This window comes from Periplaneta americana, chromosome 12 (genome assembly GCF_040183065.1).
Source record: "Periplaneta americana isolate PAMFEO1 chromosome 12, P.americana_PAMFEO1_priV1, whole genome shotgun sequence".
NCBI classification, from domain to species: domain Eukaryota; kingdom Metazoa; phylum Arthropoda; class Insecta; order Blattodea; family Blattidae; genus Periplaneta; species Periplaneta americana.
In genome coordinates this window covers 47,590,785-47,616,044 of record NC_091128.1, presented here as the reverse complement: position 1 = coordinate 47,616,044, position 25,260 = coordinate 47,590,785, and the positions used below count along the sequence as shown (strand labels likewise).

The following is a 25,260-nucleotide window of genomic DNA, read 5'->3' as shown; positions in this document are numbered from 1 at the left end:
TAATTATCAGGGAACGGATTTATATGGACTAAAAATATATGAAATATGTAAATATATATGTAGTTATTTTTACCAAAATATGGAATTAAATATGGATTTTTACCAAAATATGGAATTAAATATGGACTTAAAATTATAAAAAAATGACTATATACGTTAAATATTGGTACATTTTAATCAAACTAAACAAAAAATATAATGGACGTACCTTATCTTCCAATGTAGTTTCAACAAAACACAATTTTTATTGTCTGTTACCATAACAATAGGTTACAAACATTTCTTTCAAGTGCTGAAAAGTGAATCTTCTTCTATTGTCTCTGAGGATAGATTTATACTGACTAAAAGAGCGTTCGACGTCACAAGAAGTAACTGGTACATAATTCAATTTCACAATGTCTGCTGGGGATAAGTCCAAGTTAATCTTCACTGTTGATTCACCACTCATCACAGCAACAACCTTTTGTAGTTCTTCATATCCAGGGTTTTTTGAAAGTACAGTGTCCACCTTAGCTCTTACTGCATCTGCAACTTTACCTCTACCACGATTCAGTTGTTCCACAGTACTATTTATAATTTCAAAACTTTCAGATAGTGAAAGGTGCCTATTTTGGAGACTTTTGAGCGTTTTTATGATGCATGAAAATGTATGCTGAATGTGAGCTAAGTCATTCTTCACACTTATGTCACAGGTAACTGTTTTCGCAGTATCAATTGAGACTGCATCTTCAGAGTCCAATGCAAGGAGAACATTGTTAATAGAGTCTATATGTTCGGCATAATATTCAACTGCTTCTAGCCATGTACCCCATCTAGTTAAAATTGGCTTTGGTGGCAATGGAATTTCAGGGTACATTTCTTTCAACACGTTAACTCTACTGGGAGCTTTGAGAAATACTTTTTTCACTGATGAAATCAACAAATCTACTTTAGGGAAATTGTCTCTGACCACTTCTGCCACACGATGAAATGCATGCGCCACACAAGTAAAATGAGTCAATTTAGGATATACAACAGATAATGCTTGTCCAGCTTTGACCATATAAGGGGCAGCATCGCTAATAAAGAATAACACATTATCGTACATAATACCCTTTGGCCACAGGATACCCATAGCTTCGTTGAACAGTTTAACTATAGTTTTGTTATTGCACTTTTCTAGAACATCACAATGTAAAAGAATTCGTTCAGAATATTGTTCACTTAACAAACCGATAACTACATTACCAACAAGTCTACCTTCTTTGTCGGGAGTCTCATCAATGGAAACCCAAATTGAACTATCTTTAATTTCATCTCTTATCTTCTGTATTGTCTCATCGTAGATGGATGGAGCATACGTCTTCCTAAGTGTTGACTCATCCGGGATTGTATGTTGAGTATATTTTTCAAGGAATTCCCTGAAGACCTTATTCTTTAGTTTGTAGAGAGGAATATCAGCAGAGATGAGAGAACGGCACAGGTCGATGTTAAACTCAGATCTTACATTCGATGTTGTTGGTTGTGTTAAAAACAATTGTCTCTGCTTGGAATTTAGTTGTTTGTTGGCCTGATGTTTACTAGTTGTAATGTGTTGTTGCACCAGGAACTTTTGTGTAGATGATACTGCACACTGACACAAATTACAAAATAATATTTTATTGTCAGTTGATAAACCATCTTCTTTAAATTCTGAAATGTAACTTGTTAGTTTTGATTTTAAATTGACTGAATGACGTACTTTTGGCATATTTACCGTCTTTATAGTATGATTTACAAAACTGAACCTATGTGTACTCTGACTGGCATTTAACTGTTGAGCTGCACAACTGAAGTCTGTTAAAAATTTTAAATTAAATTAATACAGTTTTGTAACTTACTTTCCCATTGTCGATAGGACTGCTAATTTTCAAATAACTCTGATGTTAAAGGGATTACTGAACATGTGTTTAAATCTCTATTGTTGAAATGTATTTTTAAAAGTTAATGGAATTTTGTTTTGTTTTATTGTTAAACCTAATATAATATGGACTGTTTTATATGAAATATGGAAAATATATGGAAATTAACGAAAATATGTACTAAACTCTAAAATATGGAAAAATATGGAAAATAAAAGTAGGATTTTTCAACCCTACACATTGTGAAACATAAAGATAATGCAAAATATAAATTATATTAGCTTTATAAGTAAATATGTATTTACATATAAATCCTTTCCCTGGTAATTATGTTGTTCGGATTAATTTGCACGCTACTGTAGTTGTAATAATAAAGGCAATCCAGACAGAATGTGTTCTGAAGTGACGATCAATACTGAATTGTGCACTAAATATTGCTCTGTTTCATGTGAACAGAAATCTGAAGTCATCACACAGAAGTCTGAATATGTAACGCCGAAATCAGAGCCAGTTACGCAGAAAACGGAGACTTCAACGAAGAAGACGGAGCCTGTAACGCAGAAAACGGAGACTTCAACACACAAAACAGAAACTGTAACGTCGAAATCAGAGCCTGTAACCCAGAAAACTGAGCACATCACCCAGAAGACTCATACTGTGTCACAGAAGTCTGATTCTGTAACGCAGAAAACTGAGACAGCGACGAAGAAGTCTGCAGCAAACACTGTGACGCCTTCGACCACACCGGTCAAAGTACACATCACCAGGGCACCGCCTACGTCACCCACGACGACCGGCTTCTCCAAGTTCATTAATGACGTCTTCCAGGTAATTTCAGAACAACATCGTCTAACTAAAGAATATTGTTAGTTACTCTCTATTCAATGTCTCAGTAGAAAAACAACACGTCTCATTTAGGTATGAAAGAATAGATATCTCGAACTGAGTAATAGTCAACAATGTATATTCAGTTATATATATAATAAAAGTAATTTAATACAGTTATATGAACACTTTTTATATATTAAAAAGTGTTCATATAACTGTATTAAATTACTTTTATTATATACAGCTATCCTACTCATGAACACTGTTGCATCTGACCTAACTTATGTAATTCAATCAATGTATATATATTTTTTATTTGGGTATTTAACGACGCTGTATCAACTATTAGGTTATTTAGCGTCGATGAGATTGGTGATAGCGAGATGATATTTGGCGAGATGAAGCCGAGGATTCGCCATAGATTACCTTGCATTCACATTACGGTTGGGGAAAACCTCGGAAAAAACCCAACCAGGTAATCAGCCCAAGCGGGGGTCGAAACCGCGCCCGAGCGCAAATTCAGACCGGCAGGCAAGCGCCTTAACCGACTGAGCCACGCCGGTGGCAATGTATATTCAATTTATCGAAGTTTCACAGGAGTAGGCTACGTGCCGGCACCGGGTTTCCCCTTCTCCCTTCCTCACCATCATTATCCTCACCGACTTCCTACACCAGTGGTTCCCAACCTTTTTTGACTGACGACACACTTTACCGAACGTCCACGAAATCGCAACACACTTATTTGTTTTTATTAGTAATAATACTATAATAATAATAATAATAATAATAATAATACTAATAATAATAATAATAATAATAATAATAATAATAATAATAATAACAACAACCAGTCACAATGACTTTGAAAACGGCAGTTCTAAATGTCTTTTAGTTTATTAGACAACATCGACTGATTTGTCAAGACATTTCCGTACATAAGACACTCGGGATTTTGTTTATATTCATCTGCAAGCCACGTAAAGCATATTGCAAATATTCATCGCCATATTTACGAAACGCAGTAGATTTTTGTGAACCCTGAGGGAATTTTCGCTAACATTATTTGAATTAGCACTGCTGTGATCTAACGCAGACCTCAAGTCAGATTATATTTTTCGAATTCAAAATTTGTCCATGATAAAATCCAAATAGTGCGACTATTTTATCAAAAGTGCTTTATCACCCGCTCACACGTACTATATACTGAAACTGACCAATATGTTCTGACTCTAAACTCTGTTTATTACTGAGTGGGAAGAGTAAACGAATTACTAAGCATTGTTGCTGTGTTCATTTCCATTTGAATTATCGCCAAGCAGAAAAACTGAACAGAACATTGTTGCAGTATTCACTTTCATTCGAATTATCGCCAGGCAGAAAAACTGAACAGAACATTGTTGCAGTATTCACTTTCATTCGAATTATCGCCAGGCAGAAAAACGGAACAGAACATTGTTGCAGTATTCACTTTCATTCGAATTATCGCCAGGCAGAAAAACGGAACAGAACATTGTTGCAGTATTCACTTTCATTCGAATTATCGCCAGGCAGAAAAACTTAACAGAACATTGTTGCAGTATTCACTTTCATTCGAATTATCGCCAGGCAGAAAACTGAACAGAACATTGTTGCAGTATTCACTTTCATTCGAATTATCGCCAGGCAGAAAACTGAACAGAACATTGTTGCAGTGTTCACTTTCATTCGAATTATCGCCAGGCAGTAAAACTGAACAGAACATTGTTGTAGTTTTCACTTTCATTCGAATTATCGCCAGGGAGAAAAACTGAACAGAACATTGTTGCAGTGTTCACTTTCATTCGAATTATCGCCAGGCAGAAGAACTGAACAGAACATTGTTGCAGTTTTCACTTTCATTCGAATTATCGCCAGGCAGAAAAACTGAACACAACATTGTTGCAGTGTTCACTTTCATTCGAATTATCGCCAGGCAGAAAAACTGAACAGTACATTGTTGCAGTGTTCACTTTCATTCGAATTATCGCCAGGCAGAAAAACTGAACAGAACATTGTTGCAGTTTTCACTTTCATTCGAATTATCGCCAGGCAGAAAAACTGGACAGAACATTGTTGCAGTTTTCACTTTCATTCGAATTATCGCCAGGCAGAAAAACTGAACAGATCATTGTTGCAGGTCTTCACATTTCATTGGTAAAGTATGTCTCAAAATAAAGTGTGTCATATCAAAGACTTCGTTGTAAATAAAAACTGTGTTGTAAAGAGACTTTCTGGATGGCATAAAATTTATTTTTCAATTCCAAAATTTCGCGACACACTCCATGGGACTGCGCAACCACACTGGTTGGGAATCCCTGCCCTACACTACACTTACACAGACATTTACACATACAGTCACCCTAGTATACGACATAACTCTTCACAGATACACATCATACATAGCGTGGCCCGCCGAAGTGGTGTGCAACTTGAAAATGGGTCACAGTCTTGCCATCTATCCGCAGTATGCGGAACCTGAATCACGTAAGTGAAGTGGGTAGGTATTAGACACACACACATTTCTAACAGTAGGTATTGATTTTCTATTTGTGCATTAACTTTTGCACCTAATCTTGAACTTGGGATTGTACAGGTACATCATTTTATTTTTACTAACATTTTTAATATCAACCTGGATATATGTTTGGATTAAATGTTCAGAACAGGAAACACCGCTTGCTCCCCCTTCCAAGACTGGAGTTCGATGATTCTGGGGTAAAATACAAATCACTTTACCAGGTATAGGAGGGAAGAAAAGTAATTCATCCATTTATGTAAACTAGGAAATATCGCAATTTTGAGTTTGATAATTTTCATTAGGTTTTTGTTTAATCAAAATACAGTACTGTATTAACACTTAGTGTTTTTACTCAAGAACTGAGTTATCCATTATGCAGTGAATATTGTACTGTTACAGCACATTAGCGGTACAATATAGAGAATGAAGTTTAATTGAAAAATAATCATAATATGGATATTTAAACACATTGTTCAAAATGGTGGTCGTTCATTTCGATACAAGCTTCAGTTCTTTTGTGCATATTATCGCACTATATACTATTGTACCTAATTCCAATTACCAGTTTCGTCCTTCGTACGAGTAACTCATGTTGAAATACTTCTATACCTACTCTATAAAAGAGTACCTTACGTACTGTAAATTCAATCTTCACTTCTGCCCGATCGGAAAAGATAAAATTACTCAGAAATGTTATCTACTGTCCGTTCAAGTGATTTTGTCGTAGGTTCGTAGAAAGGGGGCTGGGAAATCACGTGACAGTTAATTACTTAACGAGGCCCTTCTATTTAAGTTATTTTAAACAATTGTATAATATTACGTAGACGTCCAATTCATAACAGAAATTAATGTTTTCAGAAAAGAGCTAAGACAGCCCAGCTACTAGACTTTACAGAGGGACGAACAGAAGTAGGTGGGGGAAACCGGGATGCGACGTAGGCAAACGGACGACAGTACCTGTGCGAAAATATGATTCAGTATTCAAAGCTCTTTCGTCACTGGAAAACGCGAACATATTTCTGGAACATACTATACTCACTAACTCAGTACTGCATACGCGGCCTCGGTTCTGTTTGGAGACGGTTGGAAGTTTACTAGTAGAGGGGGTGGGAGTGAAGTATTAAAAAACTCAGGTAGAATAAAAATTGAAGTAAAAATAAAATGATGTCCCTGTATAACGTCTATAGCTATTACAATGATCCCAATTAGTGTATATATGGCCGTTTCTATGGCTCAATATTAACACGATGGTCTTCCATCCAGGTTCGATGACTATCATGCCTTGATGGAATTTGTGGTTGACACATCTGACGTTACAGAGAATTCCTCGGGGCAGCTTAGTTTTGCACTTTCATTCCCCCAATACTTTGCAGCTCTCCCTCATTTCATCTAACATTTGTAAGGTTACGACCGTGAAGGAGGTCTGCTTATCGCCAGGTGGTTGGCTAATCACTTACTGTACTCCAACCAGGAGAAAGTCCCAGGGGAATGAGACGCAGCGGGGTAATGCTGTGAATGAATGTTGATGTCATAAGGTCACACACGTGGGTACATGCATCTCCATTGGCTAACTCTCAAAGCACAAACCATAACACTGATACACACATACTTATACAGGGACATCGTTTTATTTTTACTTCATTTTTTATTGTACCTGAGATTTTTAATGTACTTCACTCCCACCCCTTCTACTAATGAAGTTCCAACTGTTCTCCAGACAGAATCAAGGCCGCATAGAGTAAACAGCACTATGTTATTGAGTATAGTACGTTCCAGAAATATGTTCGCGTTTTCCAGTGACGAAAGAAATTTCAATATTGAATCATATTTTCGCACAGGTACTGTCCGTTTGCCTACGTCACATCCCGATTTCCCCCACCTGCTTCTGCACGCCCCTCTGTAAAAGCAGGGCTGTCTTAGCTCTTTTCTGAAAACATTAATTTCTGTTAGGAATTGGACGTTTACGTAATATTATACAACTGTTTAAAATAACTTAAATAAAAGGCCCTCGTTAAGTAATTAACTGTCACGTGATTTCCCTCCTTTTTACGATCCTGCGGCATAACCACTCGGACGGACAGTAGATAGCATGTCTGAGTAATTTTATCTGTGCGGGCCGGGCAGAAGTGAAGATTGAATTTACAGTACGTAAGGTACTCTTTTATAGAGAAGGTACAGAATTACTTCAACATGAGTTACTAGTACGAAGGACGAAACTGGCAATTGGAATTAGATGCAGTAGTCTATAGTGCGATAATATGCACAAAAGAACTGAAGCCTATATCGAAATGAACGGCCACTATTTTCAAAAATATGTTTAAATATCCATATTATGATTATTTTTCAATTTAACTTCATTCTCTATATTGTACGCTAATGTGCTGTAGACAGTATAATATACATTGCATAATGAATACGTTCGCATGAATAGCTCAGTTCGTGAGTAAAAACACTTATTCTTAATACAGTACTGCATTTTGATTAAACAAAAACCTAATGAAAATTATCGAACTCAAAATCGCGATATTTCCTAGTTTACGTAAATGGATGAAGTACTTTTCTTCCCTCCTAAACCTAGTAAAGTGATTTGTTTGTGTTTTACGCCAGTATCATCGAACTCCAGTCGTGGAATGAGGTAGCGAACGGTGTTTCCGGTTCTCTAAAGGTATAGCCAGGTTAATATTAAAAATGTTAGTAAAAATAAAATGAAGTCCCTGTACTACCCTAGTTACAAAATTATATCACGGTTCATTTCCTGGTCTTTTAATCCCTCCATATAGGAAAAAACATATGCAGGAGGGCGCATGTTTTTTAAACTGACGTTATAACGGTAATATTATCTATCTACTTCGCTCCAATAGATGACGCAATAGTAAGCACATTCCTTTCACGGTTAATCTCCTGGTTGGAGAACAGTAAGTAAGACATATTAGTTACATAAAAACGCTAGGCGCCTATTAGACAATCATTCTTTGCTTGTTTCTTCAACTGTACGAATATATTATCGCTTTGAAAATTGACTAGAAAACTACTTCTTACGGAAAATATTTCTTTGAAATATGATTTGCTATATCGATCGTTAAAGTGGGTACATAATGTTAATCTTTCGAGTGTTACGCCTTTACATCTTTGCTTAATCCCTGTGCTACATCTGTCTCTCATTTGAAAAGAATTGCATCAGTCCCTCACCCATATTATTATCATCCATTGTTATTAAAAACACATAACAATAGCCTAACTGAGCTAGTACATCAAGAAACACAGTTAATTGCCTGGTGATTATCCAGAGAAAGCAGACTGGTTCGTTCGCTTCGACAGTTGCTAGGCGACACGCCAAATTTCAGACCACGCTGGCGGCCGTCCTGATTCTTCCCGACTGTTCGTTTACTTAGATTACTCATCCAGGCAATAACCAAGCCTCCTTCGGTGTGGCAGTAGCTTTATTTCTAAAACTAGGCTGGGCGAAGTCCGGGTGGTAGTACAAGGTTTTCGACTCTGACATAGGTTCTAAGGAATTGAGGCTTGCAGCCCTGAGATTTCTGATGTCTCATCTGAGGATGGAATCGGGTCCTGTCAGGACTGAGACAGGATGGGCAGCCTATCAGCGTCGCACTAACGAAAGCAAACAATGCCCATCCGTAGGACTTGGGAAAACCATTTGCTGCAGAGAGCACAACAGGCCATTGAGTGCCTAGGTGCGTGGATCGTATGAGGTCCGTCCTCGGTTGAATACCTAGTCCTCGAAATGCATTTCATTTTGTGGAATTATATGAGTTTAAAATTGAACTTACATAATTCTAGCGTTCTAGAACAAAAAATTCATTTTCTCTTTCACATATTGCATTTCTCCACTCCTGTCTACATATCTTGCGTCTCGTTTTCAAAATTTATCCATTCATCATAACCTAGACACACGATCACAACACTCCTCAATATTATCCATTCCCTCCCACCGAACATCCTCATATTCATCTTCTTTCACCGTGGCTGTTCCTCTGCTTTGGAATTTCCTACCGAGTAATGTCAGGGACTGTCAGACATCAAACCAATTTAAGAATAGACTAACGAAATATTTTTCTAACAATTCTTGTTAACAATAAAAGCTCTTTTAGGTTTCTCAATGTTTAATGGTTATATATATCACAGAATAAATATTTAAATTATCTCATTATTATTATTATTATTATTATTATTTCTTACCAATGTTTATTATTGTCACACTAACATTATTTATCCAACTTTCATTATTTACTTTCATGTTGTTTTATGGTCTATATATTAATGTAATAACTATGTAACCAATTGTATTCAATTATAATTAGAGTCTGGCTGGGCGGAAGAGAAGGCCTACTGGCCTTAGCTCTGCCAGATTAAATAAATAAATTATTATTTTCGATATATCATTACTGTGCAGCCACCGGCATAGCTCAGGCAGTGGGTGTGTTTTCTTGCTGATATGGAGCTGTGATCAGGCGGGGTTCGATTCCCGCTTGGGCTAGTAACTTGGTTGAGATTTCTCCGAGGTTTTCCCCAAAAATGAAGGTGAATAGCAGAAAATAACTTATATGGCGAATTCTCGACCTCATTTTGCCAAATACCATCTCGCTATCGCCAATTCCATCGGAGCTAATAATCTAGTAGTTGATACATTCCCGCCCTCACATAAGCCCCCATCGGTCCCCATCCTGAGCAAGATTAATCCAGTCTCCAGCGTCATATCCCATTTCCCTCAAATCTATTTTAATATTATCCTCCCACCTACGTCTCGGCCTCCCCAAAGGTATTTTTTCCCTCAGGTCTCCCAACTAACGCACGTATGCATTTCTGGATTCGCCCATACGTGATACATGCACTCCCCATCTCAAATGTCTGGATTTAATATTCGTAATTATGTCAGGTGAAGGATACAATGCGTGCAGTTCTGCGTTGTGTAACTTTCTCCATTCTCCTGTAACTTCATCCCTCTTAGCCCCAAATATTTTTCTGAGCACCTTATTCTCGAACACCCTTAACCTCTGCAAATCGAGCTTCCATGTATAACTCCCTGTAAAGTTGATTTGAATAATTTCGAGGGAAAAATTGTTCCTGGGCGGGGTAACCTTTGGTTAAACGTACCAATCTGAAAGCTCGATTTGCATAAAACACGTCACTGTTTGTTAACAGAAAACCACAATTTAAGTCACACAGAGTTAGTGTGCACTCAGTGTTGGTTGCTTGACGGTTGTCAGCCCACTTTGAGGTCTGTGGATAAAGAGGGAAAATTTGAATCGGTGTCTGGTGGAGTTCCTGGGTAGCTCAGTTGATAGAGCGTTGGTACGTTTAACTTAAAGCTCCCGAGTTCGATACCCGGCCCCGGAATAATTTTTTCCTCGAAATTACTCTTAACCTCTGTTCCTCACTCAAACTGAGTGAGACTCCAAGTTTCATAACCAAGTCATTTCACTGGATAATTTTATATTATTAATAGTTTTAATTCATCTTAATTAAACCGTCCAAATATACTTCTTCTAAAGTTTTATAACACTTAAAAAAGAAAACTAAATTTCTTCATTTAATGACGCGCGTATTTCGAAATATTAATGTTGTATCAATGTAAAGTATAATAAATTATTAAAATAATTTAAACGTTTATTTTAGAACTATGCTTATACCTTGAGCCCTTTTCTTAAACCGCTTATTTTTCTTTTACAGATCCCAATCTCCGTTTTGAAGGCTGTCAGCAACTTTATCACCAGCAGCTTCGGAGGGGGACAGAAGAAATCTTAAAAAGTTACATTCATACACAAATTTAAATTGATAATCTTATGACTGATTTTAATATTACAACACATGAATGCCTTGTAAAATGCATAACAGACATCAGAATATAATAATTCAGTGATGTGATACGAGTGATTCGTGTGTGGATAAAGTTACGTAGGCTATAAATATAAAAGAAACATACTTTTCCCTAAAATACCCTTTCACGTAATGATGGTGCACTTCAAACAAACCACTTCTCTCGATGTTTAACACTTTCCTGAGGCAGCAAGAAACTTAGGGGAGAGTTGGGTAGTATCGGACATCGGGTAATATCGGACAGTGAGTTTCTTTCATCTACCACCAGATGAAAGTACCTGAATGACATGGTTACGTTTCTGTGATGTCGCATACAGAAACGTAACCATGTCATTCAGGTAGCCTACTACCATCTGGTGGTAGATGATAAAAGCACTCTCCGATATTGCTCGATGTCCGATACTACCCAACTCTCTCCTACATAAAACTATGTACACAAAATCAAATTAATCGCTGCCTACCGTAAAGAATAATGATATTTTGCTATGGTGATTTTTGTTATCTTGAATGATCTGTAGTGATAGAAAATCTAGTTCTTGGCGTCTTCAATATTTCATGTACTGAAGTTCTAATCACAATTGTAAGGCAGACCAATAGCATGTGGACGAACAGTTGATATTCTTTTCCAATAACGATTGTACCTCTTTCCCGTTATAACTTATATTTATGTGCCCTCATCTTACAGTTCAGTGGGATAGAGTCACGTTATGAAATCAATATGTGTCAAATTTTAAAGTAGCATGACACACATCTACAGGAATACAATAAAAAGTTTGTATTTGTCAGTTTTTCAGTCTGTTAAGTCTACAGCACGAAACATATTGTTTTAGGAATTAAATTTCTTACTTTATAGTAATTCCGTGTAAATATTGTGTTATTAATTTTAACACGAAAATACTGTTACTATAAATAAGTTACCATGGATTTTTAAAGCAAATATGCATTTTTACATCCAAAACTACACTTTTTTTATAAATGTTTTCATGTTACTAAATTAATATTCAGAATGAGAGTATAATTATAAAATATTATTAATTAATATTATTATTTACTACACTGTGACTAGAGACAAAGAAATTTTCATAACATTTATTTCAGATACAAGTCTTAATAGTGGCATTTTATTTTGTGGGTAGGAATGTTTGCGAAACAAGATCTCATGCCAACGTAGCAACTCGACGAACAAAATAAAGTCACTCTTTATATGCGTGTCATACTCTATTTTAGACAGTCATTCAGTAATGAAAGAAATAATAAATGAATAAATTCATCATTTATTGCATTAAGAATTAGCAGATACCTGGTAGTGATATTGGTACATTACAAAAGGGAATACACGCAATGTACTTACAAACACATTTGAAAATAGAATAATGTATTTACATATTGTACTTGAAATTGATGGAACTGATACCTGGCCGCAAATTTATGAATTATCATTTACAGTTCACAGTACTGATCGACATGAATGCCATCTGGCGATAAACTTATGAAATGTTATGACTAAAGTTTCACCTCGCGTTCCAAAATAAATCAAAGAAGCTCCATATAGAGTAACACTGGAATTATTAAGGAGCAAAATCAAAATGAAGGAAACAATATGATATGGATCATAAAACAGATTTATAGAATTATGCAAGATAATGAATGTTCAACTAAGTACAGCGAAAAGATTCTTCCCTTTCATTCAGACAATGTTTCAATCCCTAATTTACTTCCCCTAAATTCATAGTTACCAATAAAGTGGTTGTTTAATCAATCTATTTTATTTCTGTACGTTAAAAAAAAAGTCTGTCTTTGGATCGCCTTGTTTTTATCAGTTTCCATTACTGCTGTGTTACATCTAGTGGGAAACAATTGACATTCGGCGCGAATAGTTGAAAGTCAGTGTTAAAATACTTTTCGCACTAGTGTCAAAAGTGTTTTCTTGCATGGTGTAATGTTCAGCACTTAAGCATATTGTTAATACGCAACGTAAGTTGACATTCCCACATATATATATAATCTAGTTGGTATGGAAACAAAAGAAATCTCAATGCTGGAAATAAATACTGACCAAAAACACTAGTATCGTGAGAAAATTCATCGCACTACAAATATCTCTTTTGGAATATTTATTGTGACACTACAATTTGTATAATTATTAAATGTAATTCCTCGACACATACAGTCATTCAAGCCTCTTCGATTTCTACATCATTTTTCATGTTATCCATAACTTTTTCCATAATATTTTAAAAATAAACAACAAATCGATTTGATTATATACCTTTCAAGATATGGCGACGCGGACAACAATACTTATTTACAAACATATTGCCATAGCAACAATATACGAGATTTATCTTCTAATCTCTTTCATTATAATATAGTATAATCCAATTCAAATATGTCTTTATAAACGTATTGATTTTCCATCTCAAAAATTGTTTTTAGACTTTAATGTTCTTAAAATAAGACAAATTTATTATATTGTATTAATAAAATTCATACATAAAAATCGAAATAATTTTGAATTGTATTCGCATAGTTATGAAAAAAAAAAGGTATGAATTCTTTAAGTTTGAACGAAAATGAAACTCTGCTACAGTATTTAATCATAGTAGTAATTTAGGTCCAAGAATATATAACAAATTTATATTTAAATAGGCCTATCCTAATCTTGTCAATTCTAATAGTTCTAGTATTAAATTAAAAAAGTTACGTATGAATTTTATAAAAGTTGAAAAATTGTAAATTTAAATTTATATATTTTTATTGCGTAGTAAACATAAGACAAGTTGTATTATATACTTCTTAATTTCAATTCAAGAATCCGCCCCTGAGCACGAGTTCTACTCTTTCAGGGGAGAGCTAAAGTTTTTCTGTTTATTTATATTTTATGTTATTATTATTAGCAAATAAATAAATAAATTTGGTAATTTGGTATACATAAATACCCATCGTGCAAAAAATAGTATACAATACATGTGTGTTAAGTGTATTACAGAAACTCGGAAATTGAAAAGACTCTACTTCCGCTCGTCTTTTCAAACTTTGCCTCGTTTCCGTAAATCTCACTTAACTACACTAATTTGTATCGCAATATACTATTTGCACGCTAGCGTTGAAAGATCTACTTTCAAGAATGACTGTCTAAAAAGCATTCACAGCATCCATTTCACAGTTTTATATACGTGGCAAGCAAATCTTTAAAGTTAATTTAAAGTTTAAACTGTAAATAGATTTAATTTGCACACAACTTGTTTCTGTGGATTAGCCATAGTTTACAAATTAAATTTGAAAGAACGCACAGCAAAATTTCAGCTCACTCACACTAGCAAAGAAATATACTTTCAATATTAAATAGAACGTGTTATGTGACTTGATCGTCTTAAAACATTTTATATCTTCGTGCGTATTTAATAATACAGAAAGTAAGTTTTTTGAGATAAGAGTTGCCAATTAATCGGAAACATATAGCCTACTCTGAAATAATATTTGATCAGACTCACAATGAAATGCCAGAAAAGGTTCCTTACTGCAATGATGCACAGTATATATCAATCTCTTTGAGAATGCAACTGTATTATCATTCACTCATAGTGGTTTTAAGGTAGCAAGTTCAAACTCTGAAGATTTATAGAATTGTGTTCTGTGTAAAACAAACTAATTGTTCACTTTGAGTGTGTTTAAGTATGATGTTTTTAAAGTGAAATGTATATAAGTAGTACAAAGTTACCATTTTGTATGTATGGATGATTGTTTTAATAAATGCAGTTAGTCACATAGAAGTACAGTATTCTACTTCAACCCATTTCAATGAATTTTTTTATCGAAGTTAAAGAAACAATTGAGTTCATTACCTGTATCTATTTCAGTATACAGAGTGGTACACTAACTCTTTCACCTCCGATAGTGTGCGAAATATTTCAGATATATACAAACCGAAAATTACAAGTCAAATTGTATCGAAGGGGACATCTGATACACGTAATGTATTTTTTGTACATGAAATAATTTTCAAGATATTAGAGCAGCTGTGGCAAAAATGTGACTCGCGAACACATCGTGGCTCGCAATGATAGCTAAGCGTTTCTCTTGCTTCCTACCTCCCCCATCCCCCACCCTCTCACTCACTGGAATCAAACTCCGTTCCATTTGTATTTGTCTCTGACCTGCGAGTGGCGTATCGTCGCAATGTCTCTCTCGAAACCATGTACCTCTACAAAAACGAAAGTTTCAAGTTAGATGGAAGGACTCATTTTTTTGCTGTCAATATGATGAGAATATTAAATGTATGATTAATTGTTCACAAGTATTACGAGGAAAACTTTGTGTAACATAAAATGGGATTATACTACATGTTACTTATGAAACATTGAAAGGTTAAGTGTTTATTAATATTATTAATGTCTGTACGTCGATCCCTTTTCAGCAGATGTACGAATAATGCCGTTAGATCTTCAATTTAAACTCACAGATTTACAATGTGATGTTAAATGAAAGCTAGATGTAAGGACTTGACAAATGTTGAACTTTCAAATCTTTGCCAAGAAATAAATATACGAAGCTTCGTTCTTTCGCTTGCTTTGTTGAAGCCATGTTCGCTAAAACTTACGTTTGTGAAAAATTATTTTCAACAATGAAAATAGTAAAAAAAAAATTATATCACGACTGACAGACAAATACCTTCGTGATCAACTACGACTGGCAGTAAGTGACATAATTGCTGATTTTGAAACTCTGTCGCAGATACATTCTGAAGACAGTTAATTTTAGGTTGTGATAATGTGTCCTACGTTTTCTTATTCATTTCCTTCTTCGTTACACGTACTAAATATTAGTTTGTAACCTTATACTGTATAAAATTATATTTAAATGCTTGACGTAAGGAGAATGAAAATCCGTTAATAAGTCAGACAGTGGCTTGACTTCCCCTTCGAGTGTCCGCCTCCCTCCATAGGTGCTATGCACATTGCATACAGTGGTTCGGAGAAGAGTTCGGGGCAGAAGAAGATATCAGATGAAAGACGACATTGATGTAAGATTCATAAGAGGAGACAAAGAGGAAGCCAGAAAATAGGAAAGATTGGAGAAAGCTGGGTTTGCGGTGAAAGACCTGCCTTTGGGCAGAACACTGAATGAAAATGAAATGAAATTAAATAGAATAAAAGGCTACATACCGCCCAATCTTGTCACCTTGGCTAAAGAGATCTTGCATGAACCACTGCTGGAGAGGAATATTGTTGGAGAATCTTCAGTGTATTATAAATATTCATAACTTAATTATGTATTTCACTATTGTATTGATTAAGGCTGGTTGAGTGGAAGAGAAGACTTTATAACCTTAACCCTGTCAGCGAAAATAGAACATTCTACAATCTACTGCTTTGGAACACTGGGCATGCGCAATGCGTTGTATCTGGCACTTAGAACATTCAGGAGGGACCTTTTTTCTGAACTGTACCTACCGTACCGGGATGAAGTTACAGGAGAATGGATAAAGTTACACAACGCAGAACTGCACGCATTGTATTCTTCACCTGACATAATTAGGAACATTAAATCCAGACGTTTGCGATGGGCAGAGCATATAACACGTATGGGAGAATCCAGAAATGCATATAGAGTGTTAGTTGGGAGACCGGAGGGAAAAACACCTTTGGGGAGGCCGAGAGGTAGATGGGAGGATAATATTAAAATGGATTTGAGGTAGGTGGGATATGATGATAGAGACTGGATTAATCTTGCACAGAATAGGGACCGATGGCGGGCTTATGTGAGGGCGGCAATGAACCTTCGGGTTCCTTAAAAGCCATTTGTAAGTAAGTAAGTAACTAAGTAAGTAAGTACCTACCGTACTTTCAGAGATGACTGGCGGAGATATCGACGTACGAATGAGCTCGCTCTAACAGCACTTCATTATGAAGCTCTTTCTTGTGATATCCGATGAATATTCCTCCTGCAAATATAACTTCAATTTAATTATGTACGGCACAAATCATAATCAATGACGCATTTTTAATTATTTAAAATCTAAAGAAGTAAATTTTTAATTTCTAACTTACATTAATAAGTCTCCAATTAACAGAGTTCAAAATGTATGTATGTACCACAAGTTGCAGTTATCCTGTTTTGCCAAAGAAGGACGCATTTACTTTTCCAGTTTACAGTACTTATTGCGTGATTAGTAGGGATTAGTAAAGTTTTACTAAGAAATTTTATGAAAGCGGAAATTTAGAAATTTGCTGCGAACATGAACTAATTTAAATACCAAGGAAAATCACAAAAATAAATTCAGCGATTAAAAACACTGTCATCCATGCATCATTCTTTGTTTCACCCGCTCGCCACGATGAGGCACAGGATATGAGCGGGGCCTGAAACAAAAGAAACAAAACAAAACAAAAAAAAATGGCATTAGTGAATACACAGAAGTTTCTTGATTTCTATTAATTCCACTTGAGTACTGTCTCCAATTTTCTTTCACTTACATTTACTCTTCCTCCGTAAATCAGGATCCTCTGTCTGGTGGCTTTTGAATTCTGCATATAAAGTAGTAAGAATTATATTATACGGGGAGGAAACCAAAACTAGCAACCCGTGCAATATCTCTAAATTAATAAAAAGTATTAATTCAAGGTGTAAATGGGATAATTCAATAAATGAGCAAAATATTATATTTCATTCGCAAATTATTAACACTATATGTAATGCTGCGACGATGGACAAGTGGCTAAAGCCCTTGACTGAGTTCTCTGGACCCAGGTTCGATCTCCGGCATACCACCGGCGTAAGCCCACGGTCCTGGTAAGAGACGGTTTTCTCCGAAAGTTCCAGTTACCAACAAATCTCTTACCATCTCATCTCAAGCGGGTGAAGTGAAGACCAGCCTCCAATGGCGCAACTTGGACCGACTATACCCAACTTACTGAAACACTACTGATGAAAGCATAACAAATGAATAAAACTCATCCACAAAGAGCACTATTTACGTTAAGCTAAAAATATATTAAGGCATTTTGAACTAATTTATGCTGAAAAGAAACAGGTAAGTACATACAGAAAAAAGTATTATCGAAAGAAATTATTTTAAATATTCACAAGGTGTTAAAACATAAACCACTTTATCATCCAACATTCACATTGTTCAAGGTTTGTTGCTTAAACTAAGCACTTTTTACTCAGAAAGCCGTTTCAAGAGAGTCACTTAACTTCACTTCACCTTGACGTTTTCAAGTCAAACGTTAGACCTTACAAAGTAAAGTGTCGGATCCACAATCAAAGACAATACTTATCCTTCCCCTGACAAAATCATAAGTAGGTAAATTGCAGTGAACTTGGTGTTCGACGTCATCACAATGACGTAGGGCCAGCATACAGCGTCTCTATGTGAAAAGAGTGGGAATCATTAATTCATTTCTGGCTACGTTACGTTTCAAACCTGTTATTTTCAAAAATATCCATTGAAATGGAACGAACCACAGACGAAATTGTAAGACTACATTAAATAACTTGTTTACAAATAAAGACGTGCTGGAAAATAGGAAATCATGCGTCGTTTATGTTCCGGCAATAAAGAAAAAAATTCATGAAAGTGAGAGCACAAAAATGTAAGCAATAAGAATAGACCTAATATTAATTACATAAACATTCAAATTACAATCTTAGCTACTTGTTCAATAAAGTATAATCATTTACAATTAATATTAAATTTTGTTCTAAGATGAAAATAATCGAAATTTATTGCAGATAATTATATTGAAACTCCATTACGATATATAAACATTTACACGTTAACCAAAGTTACAAAAGATATTCCTTCCTCACCAATTATTTCAGATGATCCTTCATTCATTTCCAGATAATGATCGTGATTATCACGATCATGATGAAGATAATAATAGAAGTAGTAAGGCAAAGTAGTAGTGAAAGAAAAATTAATAAAAAATAAACACATAAAAATGGGTCAATTAATTTTTTATTAAACAGAAACTAAAACAAAAAAAACCCAACACGATGTTATATAATAAATAAAAAATGTATGATATCTGTAACAATAGAGATACTCGTCAGCAGACTAGAAGTAGTAAAAGTAGTAGCAGCAGTAGTTGTATTCGTAGTAGTAGTAGTATTCGTAGTAGCAGTATTCGTAGTAGAAGTTTTCGTAGTAGTAGTATTCGTAATAGTAGTAGTAGTAGTAGTAGTATTCGTAATAATAGTAGTAGTAGTAGTAATAGTACTACTAGTAGTAGTAGTATTCACAGTAACATTAGAATTCGTAGTAATAGTAGTAGTAGTAGTAGTAGTAGTATTCATAGTAGCATTAGAATTCGCAGTAGTAGCAGTAATATTCGTAGTAGCAGTAGTATTCGTAGTAGCAGTAGTATTCGTAGTAGCAGCAGTAGTTTTCTTTGTAGTAATACTAGTAGTATTCGCAATAACAGAATTTTCGTAGTAGCATTAGTATTTGTAGTAGCAGTAGTAGTAGTAGTAGTAGTAGTAGTGATAGTAGTATTCGTAGTAGCAGCAGTGGTAGTAGTAGTATACGTAGTCGCAGAAGTAGTGTTCGTAGTAGCAATATTAGAATTCGTAGTATTAGTAGCAATGGTGTTAGTAGTATTCGTAGTAGTAGTAGCAGGAATAGTATTCCTAGTAGCGGTATTCGTATTAGCATTAGTAGTATTCGAATTAGTAGTATAAGTAGTATTCATAGTAGAAATAGCAGTATTCCTAGTAGTTGTCTTAGTAGTATTCGTAGTAGTAGCAGTAATATTCGTAGTAGTAGTAGTATCCATGGTGGTATTAGAAGTAGTGGTATCCGTAGTTCTGTTCGTAGTAGAAGCAGTAGTAGTAGTAGTAGCAATGGTAGTAGTAGCATTGATAGTAGCAGCAGTAGTATTCGCAGTAGCAAATATTAGTCATAGTAATAGTAGTAGTATTCGTAGTAGTTTTAGTAGTAGTAATATTTTCGTAGTAGAACTAGTATTAGTAGTAGTATTCGTAGTAACAGTGGAATTCGTAATAGTATTAGTAGCAGTAGTATTAGTAGTAGTATTAATAGTAGCGGTATTAGTAGTAGTACTCGTAGTAGTATTTGTGGTAGTAATATTCGAATTAGTAGTAGCAGCAGTAGTAAACGTAGTAGAAATAATATTCGTAGTATCAGTAATCCTCGTAGTAGCAGTAGTAGTATTAGTAGTAGTAAATTCGTAGTGGTATTAGTAGTAGTGGTATTCCTAGTAGTATTTACAGTAGTAGCATTAGTATTCGTAGTAGAATTAGTACTCGTAGTAGCAGTAGTAGTATTCGTAGTAGTAGTATTCGTATTAGTACTATTATTAGTATCTGTAGTAGTAGTATTCGTTTTAGTAGTGGTAGTACTAGAAGTAGTATTCGTAGTAGCAGTAGTAGTATTCCTAGTAGAGTAGTATTTAGCAATAGCATTAGTAGTAGCAGTTGTAGTATTCGTAGTAGTGGTAGCAGTAGCGATCGTAGCGGTAGAAGCATCCGTAGCAGTATTCGTAGCAGTATTCGTAAAACCAGTAGTAGGCCTCCTATTAGTAGTAGAAGTATTCGTAGTAGTAGGCCTAGTATTATTCCTAATAGTAGTAGCAGTATCAGTAGTAAACGTAGTATTCTAAGAAGCAGTAGTAGTACTAGCAGCAGCAGCAGTAGTATTCCTAGTAGTAACAGTAGTATTCCAAGTAGCTACAGTGGTATTCCAAGTAGTTACAGTAGTATTCTTACAAGTTACAGTAGTATTCCCAGTAGTTAGAGCAGTATTCCAATTAGATACAGTAGTAATTCAATTAGTTACTGAAGTATTCCTAGTACTTGCAGTAGTATTCCAATTAGATACAGTTCTATTCCAAGTAGTTACAGTAGTAATCCTAGTAGTTACAGCAGTATTCCCATTAAATGCAGTAGTGTTGCAAGAGGTTACAGTAGTAATCCTAGTAGTTACAGTAGTATTCCAATTAAATGCAGTAGTATTGCAAGAGGTTACAGTAGTATTCCTAGTAGTTACAGTAGTATTCCAATTAAATACAGTACAATTCCAAGTAGTTACATTAATATTCCTAGTAGTTACAGTAGTATTCCAATTAAAGCAGTATTCGAAGTAGTTAGAGCAGTATTAGTTACAGTAGTATTCCTAGTAGTTACAGTAGTATTCCAATTAAATACAGTAATATTCCAAGGAGTTACATTAGTTTTCCTAGTAGTTACAATAGTATTCCAATTAGTTACAGTGGTATTCAAAGTAGTTACAGTATTATAGCTAGTAGTTACAGTAGTATTCCAAGTAGTTAGCGTAGTATTCTTGTAGACACAGTAGTATTCCATTTAGATACATTAGCATTCCAAGTAGTTACAGTAGTATTTCTAGTAGTTACATTAGTATTCCTAGTAGTTAGAGCAGTATTCCAAGTAGTTACAGTAGTATTCCAAGTACTTACAATAGTATTCAAATTAGATAAAGTAGTATTCCAAGTAGTTACTGTATTATTCCTAGTAGTTACATTAGATTTCTAGTAGTTACTGTATTATTCCAAGTAGAATACAGTAGTGTTCCTAGTAGTTACAGTAGTATTCCAATAGATACAGTAGTATTCCTAGTAGTTACAATAGTATTCCAAGTAGTTACAGTAGTATTCCTTGTAGTTACAATGGTATTGCAATTAGACACAGTAGAATTCCAAGTAGTTAAAGTGGTCCTCCTAGTAGTTACAGTAGTATTGCAATTAGATACAGTAGTATTCCAAGTAGATACAGTAGTATTTCAATTAATACAGTAGTATTCCTAGTAGATACAGTAGTATTCCTAGTAGTTATATTAATAATCCTAGTAGTTACTGTAGTATTCCAATTAGATAAAGTAGTATTCCAAATAGGTATCGTAGTATTCCTAAATGTTACAGTAGTATTCCTAGTAGTTACAGTACTATTCCTAGTAGTTACAGTAGTATTCCCAGTAGTTTCAGTAATATTCCTAGTAGATACAGTAATATTCCTAGTAGTTACAGTAGTAATCCTAGTAGTTACAGTAGTATTCCTAGTAGATACAGTAGTATTCCTAGTAGATACAGTAGTATTCCTAGTAATTCCAGTAGTATTCCAAGTAGCTATAGTAGGATTCCTAGTTGTTACAGTAGTATTCCTAGTTGTTACAGTAGTATTCCTAGTAGTTACAGTAGTATTCCTAGTAGTTACAGTAGTATTCCTAGTAGTTACAGCAGTATTCCTAGTAGTTACAATAGTAATCCTACTAGTTACAGTATTATTCCAGTTAGATACAGTAGTATTCCAAGTAGATACAGTAGTATTCCTAGTTGTTACAGTAGTATTCCTAGTAGTTCTAGTAGAATTCCTAGCAGTTACAGTAGTATTCCTAGTAGTTACAGTAGTTTTCCTAGAAGTTACTGTAGTATTTCTAGTAGTTACAGTAGTAATCCTAGTTGTTACAGTAGTATTCTTAGTAGTTACAGCAGTACTCCAATTAGATACAGTAGTATTGCTATTAGTAGCATTAGTATTCCTAGTAGTTGCAGTAGTATTCCTAGTAGTTACAATAGTATTCCAATTAGACACAGTAGAATTCCAAGTTGTTATGGTAGTATTCCTAGTAGTTACAGTAGTATTAATAGTAGTTACAGTAGTACTCCTAGTATTTACAATAGTATTCCTTGCAGTTACAATAGTATTCCAATTAGATACAGTAGTATTCCAAGCAGTTACAAAAGTATTCCTACTAGGTACATTAGTATTCCAAGTAGTTACAGTAGTATTCGAAGTAGTTACAGTAGTACTCCTAAATGTTACAGTAGTATTCCTAGTAGTTACAGTAATGTTCTTACAAGTTACAGTACTATTCCTAGTAGATACAGGAGTATTGCAATTAGATACAGTAGTATTCCTAGTAGAAATAGTAGTATTCCTACAAGTTACAGTACTATTCCTAGTAATTACGGTAGTATTCCAATTAGATACAGTGGTATTCCAAATAATTTCATTAGTATTCCAAGTAGTTACAGTAGTATTTTTACAAGTTACAATAGTATTCCAAATAGTTACAGTAGTATTCACACAAGTTGCATTACTATTCCTAGTACTTACAGTAGTATTCAAATTAGGTACAGTAGTATTCTTACAAGATAAAGTTGTATTCCATTTAGTTACAGTAGTATTTCTAGTAGCACTATTAGTAGTAATATATGTATTGCAGTATTATTTGTACTAGCTGTAATTGTAGTAGTAATAGTAGTAGTAGTATTAATAGTATTCTCACTTGCAATATTATTCTTATTAGCGGTAGTATTCTTTGCAGCAATACTATTCATACTAACAGTAGTAGTAATAGTAGTAGTATTAGTATCCGTAGAAGTGGTAGTAGTTGTAGTATTAGTAATAAGCGTAGGATTAGTAGAAGTAGTAGTAGTAGTAGTAGTAGTATTAATAATAATACATGTAGTAGCATTAGCATTCATAGTACAGTAGTATTCGTAGTGGCAGTAGTATTCGTAGAAGCAATAATATTCGTAGCAGTAGTAGTAGTAATATTAGTGGTAGCATTATTCATAGTAGTAGTATTAGTAGTAGTATTCGCAGTTGCAGTAGTACTGTTCGTAGTAGTAGTATTAGTATTCGTAGTAGTGGTACTCGTACTAGCATTAGTAGTATTCGAATTAGTAGTATAAATAGTATTCATAGTAATAATAGTAGTATACCTAGTAGTTGTGGTAGTATTATTATTAGTATTCGTAGTAGTATTAATAGTAGTAGTAGCTGTAGCAGTAGCAATAGCAGAATTAGTAGTATACGTAGTAGAATTAGTCATATTCGCAGTAGTAGTATTAGTAGTAGTAGACATGGTAGTTATTTTAGTAGCAGTAGTAGTATTCCTAGTAGCACTATTAGTATTCTTAATAGCATTAGTATTCGTAATAGCTTTTGCATTATTCTTAGTAACTGTAATAGAATTCGAAGTAGTAGTATTAGTATTCGTATTAGTAGTAGAAGTAGTGGTAGTAATAGTAGTAGTAGTATGTGTAGCAGTAGTAGTAGCAATACTATTACTAGCAGCAGTAGTATTACTCGTAGTAGTAGTAGTAGTAGTAGTAGTAATTTTATTTGTAGCAGTAGTAGTAATTGAATTCGTAGAAGGAGTAGTAGTATTCGTAATTTTAAGAGTAGTAGTAGTAGTAGATGTAGCATTTGTAGTAGTAGTAGTAATAGCAGGAAAAGTACAAGTATTCGTACTCTAAGCAGTAGTAGTATATTAAGTAGTAGCAGTAAATGTAGTAATATTCGCACCAGTAGTAGTAGAAGTAGTGTTCGTAGCTGAAGCAGTAGTGCTATTCGTATTAGTATTAGAATTTTGGTAGTAGTATCCGTACTAGTATCACTATTTGTAGTAGATGTATTCGTACTTGTATTAGTATTTGTAGTAGTAGTAATCGAATTAGTAGTGGTAGTAATAGCAGTAGTATTCGTTGTAGCAGTTGTAGCATTCGTAGTAGTAGTAGTAGTAGTATTTAGCAGTAGTAGTAGTAGTTTTTAGCAGTAGTATTCGTAGTAGCAGTAGTAGTATTCAAAGTAGTAGTAGCAGTAGCATTGTTAGCGGTAGAGGTATTCGTAGTAGAATTTGTAGCAATATTCTTAGTACAAGTAATACTATTCGCAATGGAAGAATATTGGTAGTACTAGTAGTAGTATCAGCAGTAGCTGTAGTTATTGATGTAGATGGAGTATTAGTAGCAACAGTAGTATTCCTAGTAGTTACAGTACTATTCTTACAAGTTACATTACTATTCCAAGTATTTACAGCAGTATTCTTACAAGTTACAGTAGTATTCCTAATAGTTACAGTAGAATTCCAATTAGATTCAGTAGTATTCCTAGTAGTTACAGTAGTATTCCAATTAGATACAGTAGTTTGCCAAGACGTTCCAGTAGTATTCCAATTATATACAATAGTATTCCAAGTAGAAGCAGCAGTATTCCTACTAGTTACAGTAGTATTCCTATTAAATACACTAGTATTACAAGTACTTACAGTAGTATTCCAATTAGATACGCTAGTATTCCAAGATTTAAGCAGTTACAGTAGAATTCCTAGTAGTTACAATAGTATTCTTAAGAGTTACACTAGTATTAAAGTTGCTTATAGTAGTATTCCAATTAGATACAGTAGTA

The 25,260-nt window shown here is 34.5% G+C and overlaps 1 protein-coding gene across 2 annotated transcripts in view; it reads left to right on the top strand.

Moving 5' to 3' along the window:
* Nucleotides 1–11,387, top strand: part of LOC138710384 (salivary glue protein Sgs-4-like) — a 67,584-nt gene extending 56,197 nt beyond the window's left edge. The window contains exons 3-5 of one of the 2 annotated variants that reach the window (XM_069841265.1): nt 2,337–2,416; nt 2,459–2,708; nt 10,936–11,387. In XM_069841265.1, the coding sequence (XP_069697366.1) occupies nt 2,337–2,416; nt 2,459–2,708; nt 10,936–11,010 (405 nt within the window). In that variant the 3' untranslated portion in view covers nt 11,011–11,387. Of the gene's footprint in view, nt 1–2,336; nt 2,709–10,935 lie in introns of both variants that reach the window. The other variant, XM_069841264.1, reaches the window with a different exon arrangement.
* Nucleotides 11,388–25,260: the final 13,873 nt, after the last annotated feature.